Source organism: Herpailurus yagouaroundi, unplaced genomic scaffold (assembly GCF_014898765.1).
Source record: "Herpailurus yagouaroundi ecotype Mexico unplaced genomic scaffold, PumYag 163, whole genome shotgun sequence".
NCBI classification, from domain to species: domain Eukaryota; kingdom Metazoa; phylum Chordata; class Mammalia; order Carnivora; family Felidae; genus Herpailurus; species Herpailurus yagouaroundi.
The window spans coordinates 2,203,371-2,219,751 of NW_024412404.1; the positions used below are offsets into that span (position 1 = coordinate 2,203,371).

A 16,381-nucleotide genomic window follows, 5' to 3' on the forward strand; every position below is an offset into this window, starting at 1 on the left:
ACTGAGCCACCCAGGTGCCCTTAAAAATTCTTTAAGATGATTCTCATGAGCAGTCAGGGCTGAGAGTCATTACTTTAAACAATAAAATCTTCTGACAAATGCAAGGCATGATTTATTTACATATATATTTTCTGAGGCATACCTACAGGTGACTCTTGATTGCAAGGTAAAGGGAAGGTAAAAGGACAGGGAGTTCATTTCATGGATAACCCAGTATCACAGTGGCAAAACAGTCCACTCTTGATTATCTGGGGGAGAATTAAGTGGTTTACAAACTGATCATGATTCAGGCTCAGCAGGGCATGAGGACGGGCTCACTTTTCCAAACCCCCTTCCCAGCTCTGGCCTCCACACCTGCCTTCAACAGCACAGGTTCTTAGGAACACGCGAGTAGCAGGCCTGTGCTAATTATCCTGAATCTCTACTTTCACTGTGGTTAATGTGCAAACTCATTAATCAGCAGCACAATAATAAGGAGGCAACTAACTATGCTTTGTATAGGTGAGGTCTACTCTTGTTGAAAACAAGCAACACATGGAGAGTTCATTTTTATTCATTTTCAACTTTATGTGTCCAAGCAACTTTAACTGGGCAATGATAGGGCAGTTTTAAATCTGACAGTAAGTCATGTGTCATTGCTTCCAGAATTCTAAATATTTCAGGCTTCTGGCATGCTTTCAGACATAATCAATACTGTGGAGAAACTCCATTTTCAAGTTTATAAATACAGATTTAAAGTCATGATGGATACAAACTAATAATGTTTGCCACTTAATTCTGATATAAAGTCTGTGCTTTACATTAAGCATCCTTCTAAAGTAAATGCTTCTCATTAGTCTTGCAAAGTACACCTAGACCCTTCCCTTTAGCCTCTCTTTGAGGAATTAGCTTCATCTCTCTTCTATAATAAATGAGATACCAGACACTAAATAATTTAACACACCTCTTTCAGATTTTGTTTTCCCCTTTCCTCCAAGTTTGTATTTTGAAGGTATTCAAACAAATTAAGAAGTTGAAAAAACTACATAAGAAACACCATTTGCACTTCACCTAAATTCAACATTAACATTTTGCCATGTTTGCACTTGCATGAGCTCTCTCTCTCTCTCTACACATGTATTTTTCTTTTGGCTGAACCATTTGAAAATCAGTGGCTGACTCAATGATTACTTCATTGCTGAAAACGACAGCATGCATACCCCCAGAACAGAGACATTACCCTGTAAAGTTTCAATAATGTTGTCACTGTTAACAAAACTAACAATGATTTTCTAACAATACAGCGAGTACATTGTCAAATGTCCTCATTTGTCCCTAAAATGTCTTCATGTCATTCATACTTTTATTTTTGAATCTCTGGTGATTTTATTATGAAGTTGTGTGGCCAGGAATAATGTATGTGCTCCACAAGGAACACCTGTCGGATCAAGGGATTCTCTGTGGTCATTGGAGAAAGCAACTTCCTACCTCTGCAGTTATCAACTTAAGATTTATTTGTAAAGGTTTCAAGATGTCCTAAGCTCTTCTTTCCCTTGACTAGTCTAGAGAGTTGTTTGTGACATCCACAGAGGTGCTTTTCAAACTGAAGCAGCAACAAACTCAACAAGAGAACATCAGCTTTACCTTTAAAGTTCTCTTTATCCTTTCTTTTCACAAATTTTTCATTCTGATTAAAGCTACCCCTTCCAGCCTCCCTGAGTAAGCAGGTGTTGGCAGTAGCTATGAGGTAATGGTGCGAAACCCCTCAGAAGCCTGTTCACCACCTGTAGCATGGCAATCATCTATATTTTAAGGTTGATGTGCAGATATGGAGCGGTAGTGTACCTGGCAGTGGGAGTAGTGGTGATGGTGGTAGTGATGGTGAGGTCATGGTGATGATTGGGGGTGATGGTTCCAATTTCAGACTCTTGCCCCCAAGTAAATATACATCCAGAAATATAAACCATCATTAGATTCAATCAAGCATTTAAGATTCCATTATAGAACTAGGCACATACTTTATATATGACCAAAGTGTTACTGATACCTAAGGAATCTCCTATCACCTGCAATTTTGTAAGTTTTGTGGGTTTTCCTTAGTCATGGAGAATAACAGGCATTTCTACACTGGTGTTATAATATATCCATTAATGTCTCATTTCAATTGGGAACATGAAGAGATCAGAATCACCCAACCAGGATAATGACCACAGCCAACCAAGAGAGAGCACCTCAGAAAATCTCAACCAATACCTGCACAATACCTTAACACCCAAGAGCTTAGCTCCATTATTTGAAACAAGTGCCTTCTTTAGTGCTAATACCCACTTAAACCATGACATGCTATCACACCTATAATTATTCTACAAAGGCTGTTTGTGTCTGACAACACACTGAATGGCTACTGTATTCACCTCTGTAAAACCTGCACACTAAGAATGTTCCAGAGAGTGTAAAGCAATAAAATATTAATTGCAGGTTCTTGTGAAATTCCATGTACATCTGTACGTCTGGAAGTCAGCATGTCCCAAACACATGGGAGTCCCTGAAATCTGACTACTGGCTACTTAAACCTCTAACTTGTTGATAATGTTACCATCACGTATTTACCTGCTCCAATTTACCTTCATTGTTCAGTGAATAAGTAAGTGTAGCATGATTTCATCAATTATTTACATTGCTTGAATATGATAAGCCACCTTCAAAATTAGTTTTATGGCCCATTGTCAGCTCATGACTTCACATTTAAAATCAAGTATTGTGTGTATCCAGAATAATGAATAACCCTGAGCCCATATGCAGCAGGATTGCACTGCTGGAACTTCCTGCATTAAGCCAGTACCTATTCAACCACAATGATCAGAAAGAAGAAACTGTGTGAACACCAGCAGAGATTCTGGTAGAAAACAAAATATTGTCATATCTTGAGAAGGCCCATCACAGGCAGCTTTGAAGCTAAGGGATCAAAGACTTGACCAATCTCATCTTTAACTACCTCCTAAAAACAATTCTAGCAAATTCCAGCATGCACCCACAGTTTGTTTAGGAAAATCAAACACTCACGTGGATAATGTCAGCAACTTTAGCTGGCAATTATTATTAACTCTCTTCAAAAAAACTGAAATAGATTTGATCTAGAAATGAGAAAGGTATCTGTGTCATTCTTAGGACTTTCTGAGTTCCTCTCTGTGGGCTTTTGGGGATTCACCTGCAGAAGACCAGGCTATTTCTGTGTATGGCACAACTGATTTATTTCTCCCCTCCCCCCTCTTTTTTTACAATTGATTTTTTTCCTTTTTCCCTGGCAGTACAAGAAGATTTACAAATGCAAAATCAAACATGCAGAGGTACAGATTTTGTCATGGAACAAAGAGCTCAATTCAATCACAGCAATGAAAGTTCAACAATCCAACAATATTTTAAGGAGGATGCATACCTGCTCTTTGGATGGTACAAGGAGTTCTTCAATCATCATGCTGTCCCGCGCATAGGAGCTTCTGTTCAAGGTGTACGACCTATCCGAACTGAAGGAGCGGAGGCTGTTGTATTTACAGTTAACCATTCAAGAGTGGTGGATGATGATGAGATGAACAAAATAAAATTAATGCATGCAAGTTTGAAAACAGGCAAGATGGCTAAAAATATCAACAGAAGTTGTTCTTGAAAAGACATTATCAAAAATAAAATCCCTTAAATTTGAGGAAATCTCTCAAGCTTAAACAATTTCATGATCAGATTTTGTTTAAAATTAGGCTAAATGGTGTTAAATCTGTGACAATATGAAATGAATGAAAACTCTGGATGTTTCACTATGATAGTTGAACTAACAGGGTAACTGAGGGTAACTGAGAAGAACCAGATGACTATAGATAATTTGATAGTTTAAGAGATTTTTCTATGGTAAGGCCTTATCTCAGAGTCTCCTTTATCTGTTTACCTTGTACTATTGAATGGAATTATGTCTGCTGCAAATGGGTCTGTTCATAAGTCTTTGGAAACTAGCTATGGGTTTGACCTATTAAGAGTTCTGGTTTATAGCTGTACTCATGGAAAACATCAAAAAGGAAATAGTATGACAAATACATCTTACATGATCTTTGCCATCTTTCTCGCCTTGAAAAATTCAAATTTCATGTATGGTGATGTTGTCTTTCCACACTCTACTCTTTTCTTCCTTGTGCCTTAAATTGTTCTCCTTTCTAGCTTCTTTTAAATCCTCTACACAGCCCCTGACTTTCCCAGAATGCAAGCCCCTGATGTCCTGAAGTGCCTCTCATATACTGACCTCTAAACTAAAAACCAATATGGAGGGTAGCAGGGGGTGACAGCAGAAGGGAGTGAAGATGGTTGAAACGTACGAACTTCCAGTTATAAAATAAGTCGGTCCTGGGAATACATACACATCATGGTGACTTAGTTAATAATACTGGATCAAGTATTTGAAAGCTGCTAAGAGAGTGACTATGTGTGGTGATGGATGTTAACTTGATTTATTATGGTCATCATTACTTTGTATACCTGAAACTAACATGTAATATGTCGATTACCTCTCACCTTAATAAAAAAAAAAAAGAGTAAGGGATGCTGGGAAGCTTGCACATATGCACATAGGACATGCAGGCTGATTGGGCTCACAACTAATCTGAGCCTTGGCAGAACACCTTGTGATTAATCCTCTGCAAACAGAGGACAGAAACTTGTGGGGAGGTGTTTGAAGCCATCTGCCTCTTACCTCCCTATCCCACCTAATATGATAGGCTGTAATAAGGTAATTTCTCATTGTCTCTTGTTTCCAATGAGGTCTCACTTCCTGCCCCGCCCTCCTTGGAATAAGCTGCAGAGCATGAAATCACTTAGCTGCAGTCTGACAGAGTCGACCCCCTGCAATGCAGCATCCCACAGCATCCCACAAATACCGTAGAACCTTTTGTTCTGGTGTTGTCCTTATTGGTATGGAGGACAAAGATGGTGGGAAGTTGTTACCTGTCACTGCCCATGTAAGTAATAAACTGAATCTAAATGTAGCTGCTTGAATCTTTATCAGTAGAATCAGTAAGATGTTGGCCTTGGCCTTGGCTTGTGTAAAAGAGCAAAGAAGATGAAAAGAAGAACGGTTCCTTGCTTTGCACAAAATGACTTCTTTTCCCCAATGTTCCCTATACTAAAGATTACCCAAGGTGGGTATTTTATATCAAGTTACAGAGGCCCCTGAATTATAGGAATTATAGGAATCATTCAAAGGGTCTACACGAATGAGGAGATGCATTCTTCTAGGATTAGAGCCTGGGCTTCCATCAGAATCCTTGGGGGATTTTCGACCTCAAAATAACCATCATTCTACAGAGTCATTATCTAGTGTATTCAGCAAATACACTGATTCTTATTAGTAAGGCACAATATTAGAGACTGGATACAGAAGCAAAACAAAAAGAACTAAGCCTTATTTCTGCACAGAGATTACCTAGTAAGCCATGTATCTGGCCACTTGCATAGGCAGGCTTTCTGGACCCAGTCACATGATACGTAACTCTTCCTTTTTTTTTTCTGGGTTACTTGCAAACAATTTTTTGCAAACTGCGTTACTTGCAAACATCCCCCTATCACTCCTGTTTCTAGCCCCTTACCATCCCTCAAATACAATGTAAACTTCCTAAAAGCAGATACTGCCCAAGAGAACTTTCTGCAATGACAGGCACTGTTCAATACGTTGGCCACTGGCCAGGTATGGCTGCTGAGCACCTGAGGTGTGGTTATTGTGACTGAAGAATTGAACTGATTTTTACTTAATTTTAACTAATTTTAATTTAAATAATCTTATGTAGCTAGGGGCTATACCATTAGCGTAACTTCTAAGTAGTCACAGCAAGGTTCCAATTGCCCCAGTGATATGGTTGGGAGACACCACATTCATTTCTTTAAGTTCTGGTTCCCATTGTACATGGTAACGCTGTGGTATGTAAGAACAACTTTACAGTAGATGTGAACAAACATGTAAACATTAAAAAAAATATTACATATTCATTTCAACTTCAGCTTTAAAAAAATCTAAGATTTGTTAATTTCTAAAAAATATTCTCTTTCTTTTAACTTCTATATGAGTGACAACTGAAGAATAGCCTAGAACTGGGTGCCTTCAATGGGAAAGCCTAAAGATGTCTTTCTTTTACATAACGTCTAAGTTCCTACTCCTCACTATTCTGGACCAACAAGTTACGTTAGACAGATGGAGTTCATTAAGCTTCACTCTGAATCCTTAATACATCGACGTCCTTTCAGCTACTAAAACTAGATATTATTTGCATGGGGGTCTGGAAAGCATTAAATTGTTTTCAACTAAGGTCAACTATATTATTTGTAGCCATCAGTATACCCTACGTGTTAAATATAGGAAGTGTTAGAAAAACACATGCCTCAGAAGTCTAAAATTATATGAATGTACCTAGCACAACCCAAACAAAACAGCAACCAGCAAACAAACTGCTTTCAAATCAAGATTTTTTCTTCAAACCCAGTGAAAGTTCTCCAGTTACTTCATGCATTACACAAACTTAGTGAAAGGAAAGAAATTCCTTAAGTACTCAATTTTGCATTAAGTCACATTTCTTGTCATACATTCAGTTACTTGCTAATTTTCTAAGAATTACAAAAACGATTTTCTAATGCAGAGCAGTAAAAAAATAAGCACATTGCAGCACATCACAGCACAGCACAGCACAATGCTGAAGAAAATAAAAATCAGAAAATGAGTCAGGGAAGGGCAGAAAAACACTGTAAAAGTGACATATCTTCTTACCTGATCTTGGGACTAATTTAAAGTATTTTTAGAAAAACACAGGAGAAGTAGAAAGCAAAAAAATCAGACAGGGAAAAAAGAAAAAAATGTTATGGTTGAATGAGTTACACACTTAATGTATTCCTTTTTAAATGTTACACTCAGAATATTTGGTAATACTCTAACAATACTTTAAGAAATATATCAGTGTTATAGTTTTGTCTTTTTTTTTTTTGTTTTGTTTTTTTTTTTTTTTTTGTTTTTTGCAGATTTGCCTCTGAGCATAACATGACTTGCCAATGTAAAAAAAATGAGTTACATATAATAGCAACAAATAATAACGGGTGCAATCAAAACCAGAAGTGTGAAAGCCTTAGGAAAATATGCTGGTGTCATCTCTCCCTGAATGTCAGCCTCTATAATTTTCTATATACAAATGATTGACTCACAAAATGCAGCTTTTACATATCATCTGAGGAAGAGAATCAGCTAGTTATTGGATTACAAAAGCTATTAAACCTCTAAGTAGAATTTTCCCTTGAGATCCTTTGAGACTCTGTATGTTTTTCAGTTTAACTCATGGCTCTGCACGATTACACGAGATATTACATATTTTTAAAGTTATTTTCCTCTTCTTATTAATGATCCCCTGTTACACTGAGATCTTAAGGACTTTTATAAATATATTTATAAAGCAAAAATTATATGAAGTTACATAAGGTTCCAAGTTGTATTAATAAAAAGACTAGCTCAAAGAAAAATCAATTCAGTATCTAAACTTGGCCACATCAACAACACTGAGAATAAACTCCCAGGCTTACTTTGTGGGAAGTGCCATTTACTATTAGACAATGAAACTTTTTACAACAGATCCTTAAACTATAGGAAAATGTCCCCAGGGTTCTAGCTTAGAAAGTTTAATTATTAGCTTTAAAATAACTTGACTGTCAGCAAACATGCTGTTAAACCAACCAGGGAAAAGAAGTCCCCAGATTCTGGACAAGGTCCTGTTTCTTTCAACCAGTGTCAGGTAAGTTTGAGCCAAGGTTTTTCACGTGCAAAAGTTTTATACTTCAGTTTTAAAGGCTGAATTTGCTACCATTCCTGTCCATGACTTTGGGTAAGTCATTGCAACGCTCCTAACTTGTCCATAGTAAACAAAGTAATGCCACAGTTTTAGAGAGATACCCAAACACTTGGTATACAATTCTAATAAGCTATATGTAATCTTTTTTAGAATGCTCTCTTAAGTTTCAATCACGAATTATTCTTTCAGTGTTAGAGAACAGTGAACAATCAATACAACTATTTCATACTTAGTGGAAAATAAGATTTTTCTTTCACTATGGAACAAAATTTAATTTTTAAACATGGAGACCACACTGACTCTCCCAGTTTTATCAGTGAGCTCTTTTGCCATCAATGCTTGAAGCATGACTGCAAGGTGGGGAAAAAAGAACCAACATTCAACATGTTCAATCACGTAAAACCAAGGACTGAGAAACCACAAAAGAAAACAGCAGAGCATGTATACCAGAGTTGAGAACATTTGAGAACATTCTACCAAATTCACATCCTCATCCAAAGAGCACATTTGGGGATAATGTGAACAATGAAAATGATTTTGGTTTATGACAAATCATGGTTGTATTAAGGTAACTATGAAAAACAGCACCAATAAAATACCTGGCAGAACGGGCCCCAAGACTAAAGCCCATGTAGCCCTCTGCAGGGAGAGAGTCATCGCCCAGCTCCTTAAGGTCCTGGGGCCCCAGGTATTTGTCCGTGTCACCTGTCATTGCGTCCTCACCTGTGGATGGACAAAGCAAACCACAATCAGAAGCTTCCCTTTTGAAAATGCATTTGTTGTGGGGAAAACTGCTCCTTTGATCACCAGCAAATCACTCATTTTCTCATAATCCCCTACCCCCTGGATAATATCTGTAACTGCCGTTTAGAAGGAAAAAGCATAGGTAAAGGTTAGTCCATAATTTCAAGAGTGAATTTAAGTAGCGAAAGAGCTCCTGGTGTTAAGTTTTCCATATTAAAATGTCTCCCCTGTCTCATTTCCCCTCCTCAAGCCCCGGCTGACTAGAAGGCTGACTAGAACGGTGGATCTTTTACTTCGGTTGGCTTTCCATGCCTCACTATGACAAGGGCAGCTCGTCTGAATGGACGTGGATTGCAAAATAAGAGCCACCTCTCCATTACTGTTCTGGAAAATCATATATGGGAAGGGAATGGACTTTCTTTTTCAAAATGGTCTTCTCACACACAGGATTCCAGTTCGGGGCTTATGGAAGAAACTAGCAATTTATTTAATCTGAACTATTACTGCTTAATAGTTCAAGGAAAACCTTGAAACACATCAATTTTGAACTGTTTCTACACCAATCACAGTAACAGCTCAGGGCAGCTGCCCCAGGGCTGGAACCCTACTTGGGAAGGAGCTCTACTTTCTGTAGAGACCAAATGTAGAGACCAGCAGTTTGAAAGGACTGATATAAATTGCTCTTTGCCCATCAATACAAAGAGTTAATTTTGTAAAACTTTTACTAGCTACATATGCACAGCATGACCTCACGGAAAAACCACATTCCAAGAGTGACAGAGCAGGTTTTTCAAATGCCTTTTGCCCTCTGGGACGTTTCCCATCCTTTTCAAAACGTATCACAGACTGTGGAAAAGTTCATTCCGAAAACAGGCAAACCTATCTCCTTTTTATGACTCTCCTTGTCTTTCTGGACACAAGCGTGTCTGGCTGAGAGAGATCTCAAAAGCATGTATGTTATGTTTTCTCAAAGGTAAGTGATTCATCTGTTCCAGCTATATTTTCCAATTCCTTCATTTGGTACCATTTATAATTTCCATTCATTTAAACCCAGGAAACCACAGAGCTTAGCTTTTAAACTACCAATCAAGTCTAAAAATACACTATCAACTACTGTTTTTGCAAATATAAAAACTAAACAGATCTGTTTTCTACTACTACCCGGTACCAAGAGATTATTTTAAGTAACTATTCACAGCTGGGCTATTTGCACATTCACTGCACATGAAACAAAAACAGCACACACCAAGTACAACTTAAAGAAAGAGCTTACTCTGCGGTAAAGCCATTTCCACCAGGCGGGGCTGATCAAATGTTTTCCTGATGTTTCCAGGAATTCCTTAGGCAGTGATTTAGAATATACCTCCGAATCAGCCCAAACAAACCGACCCCTGGGGGTGTATTCACGTCTTCACCACCACTGCAGGGTCCTGCTCAGCATCTTTGTCTTCTCGTAGGCAGTGGAGGACTTACACATCTTTTTTCTACTCATCAGAGTGCAAAGATTTTCGATCTTTCAGACCAGAAAAAATAAAAATAAAAAAGAGCAAAACCTGGCTACACTTAATTGAGAAGACCCTTTTGATCACTCTGCAGACATCCTTTCAAAGCTCCTTCTGATTGGACCAAGAACTCCGCTGGCAAGCCTCTAGCAGGACCGAATGGTGACATAAATGCAAGCCCTTGAGTTATTTGTATGTAAATATGAGGACTGCTCCAGTGTAGACTTTCGGTAATTTGATACCAATGCCCGGTGCCTAACCGGGTAACCGAGACCGCCTTAAATCTAGGGAGAGCCGGCGAGCGGGGTGCTGCGTTTAGTCAGGAGGTGACTCTTCTCCAACATGAATGAAGAAACGGCCAAGCCAGGTAGAAGAAAAAACAGAAGAAAACAAAGAAATGGCCCAGGCGGGGAGTGGCAGGGAGCTCCAGGCAAACTTTCAACTTTGTTCTCAGCTGGGAACACCGGGAGCCCTGGTTATTTATGGTCCCTGTCAGGTGGAAGGAGGGGAAAAAAAGAGCCAGAGGGAGGGCCTGCCCTTGAGCCGAGGTGCTGAAACTGTGGGGCTGCGGGAAGCCACAGCGATTCCAGAAGCTCTCCGAGAAGCGCCTGAGAGTACATGGATCCCCACTGCTTTTTGTCAAGAGTTGGAAGAAAGGAGCAGAAGGAAAAAGCAAGTGAATGTCTGCTTTATTTTGGGCATAAGTTCTTTCGACTCTTTAACCCACTCAAAGGAACTTACTGGTCATCCCTCCACCACCACCCCTCTCCCCCGCCCCCTTGAGAAGGCTCTGGAGAGAGCTCCCAGCAGAGAGGAAGAAGCATTTGCTGCGAAGGGCAGGAAACAGCCCGGAGGAGGCACTGCTGTCACTTTGCTGTTATGGTGTTTCCCTCTCTCTGGGACTCCTGGCCTCTCTCTGGGTCTCCCGGCCTCCCTTCCCAGCTGCTCCACCCTGTCTGTGTTGGCAAGTGGAGGAGAAAACTAGCAGGAATTCTGCATCCTCCATTTGGGTACACTAGAGAGGCAATTTCAATTTCTTTTTTCTCAGAATAGCTGGAAAATGAGGTTAGAGAGTAAGTAAAGGGTTTTGAACGGTCTTGCTGAAATCAGTGGCATATGGTACTTTTTTCTGATTGGGTCTCTATCTCTTGGGTTGTTATCTAAAGATACAGAAATTTGAATCTGTAGAACTGATGAAGTGGGGTACAGATTTATTTTTCCTGGATAAATGCCTCAATCAATGAATCAATGGCTCATCTAATATTAAGACAATTGGAGACCTGGTGCTTTAATTTGACGAGACTGACTGTAGTCAGCACTGTAATTATGCCGCGATAGAAGGAAAGCCATTTATAATGCCTGGTACATATTGAAAAATACTCCCAAGCAAAAGAAAAATTTTCAGTTTTGTAAAGAATGGAAGGGGAAGTCATGGCTAGAATGGATAAAAGGGCTAAACATTAATCTGTTTTCCACATCTGCACTTAAAATCCAAACTGCTTAGCGAAACCTCATTCAATGACTGTCGCTCATTCAAGCTCCCTAACAAGGGCTTCAGGGAACAAGTTCCTTCCTTTTGACTTCTTGGCCAGTCTTTCTCTTTCTCTGGCCATTCCTCCACACCTGTTGCCCTTCTGTCAAACAGAATTATTTCAGTCCCTAGAATTCCTGAAACACTTTAGACTTTGAACCACCACATAGGGTGCACTCTTGATGGAACCTTCACCCTTCTACTTCTCCAATCTTTGACTCTAAAATTCCTCCCATCCTGTACTCACCATCTTAAGTTAGTGGTTCTGCATGTGGGCTTCCCTTATCAGAGTGTACTGCCGGTGAAAACATCTGTTTAGTCTCTCCCACTGGAGAGTGAGATCCCCTAGATTAGGAACCAAATTTTCCTGAGCCTGGCATATTGCAAGTGCCCAATAAATATTTTTGGATTTCATCATTGCTTTTATTAAAGAGTATGGTTTAAAAAAATAGACTCTTAAATACAGAGAGCAAACTGGTGGTTACCAGAGAGGAGGTGAGTAGGGGGATGGGCGAGGAAAATAAAGAGGTAGGTGATGTGCTCGTCTCTGCATCTATGTGCCTTGGCAATGGCAACATAGCACTCTTCTGACATGTCAAACTTGATGGCTGGTATACAGTTAAATGGTAATAAGGTTAAGTTTCTATTCTTTGCCCATCCTTCTTAAACTTCAAAAATGGTCACTATGAAACCAAAAGAAGCCCAGAGTTGAAATGGGGTGAGAGCTGTCAATATATTTGGCCAAAGATTAATTAAAATAGTCTTACCACATGGTGAAAACATTTCTCAAAAGGCATGGCAAGTAGAAACAAAGGCAATGGTATTATTTTAAAGCAGTTTTGCACAGTTGGTGCTCTGGATTCAAATCCAGGCTTCGTCATTTACTAATTAGCTGACCTTTGGAGCACTGTTTACCCTGAGTCACAGTTTCAACCTTTACAAAACTAGGATAATAACGCTGCCTTCCAGCCGAAGCCTTCTTGTGGGGAATTAAGTGAAATAATGCACGGAAAAAGGACTTAATCTGCTCTGTTAGTGTTATTCTGTAACACAGCTTTGTCTAGTGCCCAAACATCTGAATTCATGAACTCATGTAGTTAGCATTTAGATTGCTAGTATTGATAGTGGTAAAGGCAAAATCCAACCATAGCAGCAAATGTCTCAGCTTTGTACCATGTAACACAAGGCCTGGCTCATAGGGACTCAACAAATATTTGTTGATTGATTCAGTGAATGAATAATAAGAAAAAACTCACTCTCCTTTCAATAAACAAAATATTCTATAATTTTGTATACCAAAACTTTGAAAAGCATGACATGAATTGTGTTGGGTGACTTGTTAACTGTCTCTAATCCCAAAAATATTTTGATTGGTAGTAGCTTCTGACCAACATGCCCAAATGTAGATAAGCTAACAAAGGTAATTCTATGACTGGACAGCTCTGTTATAATATCAAACATATTTAGTTGAAATATATATATTTATTTATTTATATATATATATGAGTATATATATATATATATATATATATATATATATATGAGAACCATGTCTCTTATATTCATGTGTACTGCCTTTAAATGAATTTGGGCTGGGTCAAGTTTTGAACAATAAAGTGCAGGGGAAGTGATTTTGCATGCCATTTCAGTTTTAGTTCAAGGAAACCTTGCAGTTTCTTCTTGAGTCTCTTTCAAACACTAGTTTGGGGGAAGCCAATCCCAGTGTAAGAAATTTGACTACCGTGAGACCACCATGATGTAAAGAAAGTCAAGTTGGCCATAAGGAGAGGCAGCATGGAAAGAGACAGAGAGAGGCCCAGTTAGTGCTCAGATGTTCCATTCATCCTAGTGGGGTTGATAGACTATGAATGAAGATACCACATTGAACATTCTGCCATATTACTCCTACCCCAGCTGCTATCTGACTGTAATCTCAGCAAAGATCTCAAGAATCCAGCTGAACCTAATGAATTCACACAACCATGGGAGATGAATAATTAAAATATTGAGTTTAGAGGTAGGTTGTCACAGTGTAGTAAGCAGTGAAAACAGAGAGGAATGAGAAATGACAAGGTCCAAAAGTCGGCCAAAGAGGTCACACGCTGATTGCTTAATGCATCCCTAGTGAATTAAGAGTTAGCTCTGTAGTGTGCTACTCAATTAGCACAGACAAAGTCCAGGAAGACCACACTGGTAAATGCCACTAGAGGAAGCCTCATCTATTTAGTATTGACTTTGTGCCTCTTAAAATTATGAGCACTGAAGTTCTCATTGTTAATCCATTTCTGATAATAAAATACCAGAGACTGGAAATGTAATGTTTAAAGAAGAACACAAAACACCCCAATCTATTGTGATCCCACCATTCACCAAATAATAAAAGCTGTTCAGAGGATTTCACTTCAATTTTCCAGCTATCTCCTCTTCCTGATCCTCCTATCATGACTAGGTTAAGAAAAAAGTTTCTCATACCACAATCAACCTTTCAAAGATCCACACCCTTTGACTACCAGGAAATCATGCAAAATATAATCAAGAACAAAGGAGAGAAAGAAAGAATATATAAAATGATTATCAGGACTGTAGTTGGTCAGATAGCTGTATCCTCATTTCTTTCTTTCTTTCCATCATTCATCTATCTCTATCTATTACCTACCTACCTACCTACCTACCTATTTTTAGGTTTGTAAGTAATCTCTACACCCAACATAGGGCTCAAACTCACAATCCCAAACTCAATAGTTGCATGTCCCACTGACTGAGCCAGCCAGGCACCCCAGCCCTCATTCTTTTTAGATTCCAAGTCAATAGTTCAGGTCAGCATGTGGTGGAATATACTGAACCCAATTCCTTGCAATCTTTCATTGTGCCCACTAATATCCTTTTATGCTGAATAGAGGAAACAGTTCTTGGCCTGATATTTGAAAGTGTTTCATATGCCCTAGGAGTTCTTTTCTTCTTTCTTTTTTTACATGTAACTTTTTTTCTAATGTTTTCCATGTTAAGATCATCACCAAGGAATACTTTTGTTGCTTTTCTAGGGGTTGAAAGTTGTTTTCCCATCTGTCTGGAGATAAGAATCATAAAGAAATTTCCTTAAGGTAAGTGTAGCAAATTATATTGTCTGAAACTTTGCTCAGAAGTGCTTTATTTCCCTGCTACGAAATGCAGAATTTTCTTCTCAAGGTATGTATTTTGTAAACTTATAGAGTTGCAAGTAACAATACATAACACCTTCAAATGAATTGATAGTAGAAAACCTTCAAATTACATGGGATTACAAAAAAGCTAGATCAGAAAGAATACAGAGGAACATAGTACCTATGCTCTAGTGATTTATTAGGAGTTGGTTTCTTAACAGAACTTAGCAAATGGTCTTGTAGGCAACTAGTTAATGATCAAAACTTAGGCTTATATTTAGCACACTTATTCTGAAAAAAAGTGATTTTTTTGATCATCACATAACAAAGAGAAGAAATGAAAACTTTTGGGAAAATTAATCCTTTAAGCATTTCTAGTCTACGTTACAGAACAATAGAGTGAGATCACACCATTATAGTCAACACTTTATCTACTGAGCATTTACTATGTTCCAGGCACTGTATGGTGCTTTGTAAGTATGATCTGAAGCAATTCTCAAATCCACCTTATAAAATAGAATCATTGTCTCCATTTCAATATAAAGAAAACCCAGTTCACAATGGTAAATAACCCAAGATCACTTAGAATATGAGAAAAACTGGATTCAAAATCAGTTGGTCTGACCACAGAGCCCTACTTTTAACTATTGTAATACACTATGTTATTGAACAACTACTACAAGAAATTGGTAACCAAAATGTAAGGTCCATGAGGGCAAAGTTTTGTCTGTTTTGGTCCATATCCAGTGCCCAGAACAATGCCTGGCACATAGTTGGTGCTCAATAAATCTGTGCAATGAAAATTCAGTGATTGCCTTTGGTGATAGCAACTATATTACTGGAGTGAGGAGAAGGAGGGAGACTTACTTTTCACCGTAAACTCTTGTACCTTGGGAATTTTATACCATGTGCATCTATCACCTATTCAAAAAATGAATAAAATTAACAAAATAAAACAAAACAAAATACAGGGACTGCAGATAAATCAGATAGGCTGTGTTCCATACAGCAGAACTGGTATTTGGACATACACAGGTCTGCCAGGTAGATATTAAGATGTGTATGTGCACCAGCAAATATTTGGCAAATGTGGAGAGAAAACTTAGTTACGATATTCAACCTTACTATTTAAGAGATGGACCAGAAAAAATAAAATAACAAGGCAAGAGGAAGGAGATACACATTATTAATGTGGTACTTCTAGTAGCTTCCCATTGTTCTAAAATAATGGTTCTCAACCTGTAGGATGCATTATAATCACCTGAAAATTTACAATTACACAAGTTCCCAACTTCTTAGTGGTCCTAATCACTTCTGGTCCAAAATCGCACTGTGATAACCACTGTTTTAAAGGATGCTTACAAATAAATGACAGTTATCTAATGGCAGTATTGATTCTGCAGAATTGAGTGTCTATTTTCCTGGTGGGAATTTCTAGAGTAATTGACATAGCTTCAGCAACTGAATTCAAAGAATTGAGTGCAGTGTTTCTAAATTGCCATGTGTATGTTTGCATCATCCGAGAATCTTGTAGAACTGTAGATGCTGATTCCGCAGGTCTGAGGCAGGCCCTGAGATCCTGCATGTATAACAAGCTCCCAGGTGACGCAAACCACACTTTGGGCA

The 16,381-nt window shown here is 38.5% G+C and overlaps 1 protein-coding gene across 18 annotated transcripts in view; it reads right to left on the reverse strand.

The window, feature by feature from the left end:
- Positions 1-16,381, reverse strand: part of ANK3 (ankyrin 3) — a 344,583-nt gene that overhangs the window by 95,648 nt on the left and 232,554 nt on the right. For 14 of the 18 annotated variants that reach the window (XM_040485091.1, XM_040485092.1, XM_040485096.1 and 11 more), the window contains 2 exons: positions 8,438-8,561; positions 3,416-3,518 (listed from right to left, as the gene is read on the reverse strand). In XM_040485091.1, coding sequence (XP_040341025.1) covers positions 3,416-3,518; positions 8,438-8,561 — 227 coding nt within the window. Of the gene's footprint in view, positions 1-3,415; positions 3,519-6,772; positions 6,785-8,437; positions 8,562-9,855; positions 10,743-15,622; positions 15,677-16,381 lie in introns of those variants that run through there. The other 4 variants (XM_040485098.1, XM_040485106.1, XM_040485108.1 and 1 more) reach the window with 4 other exon arrangements.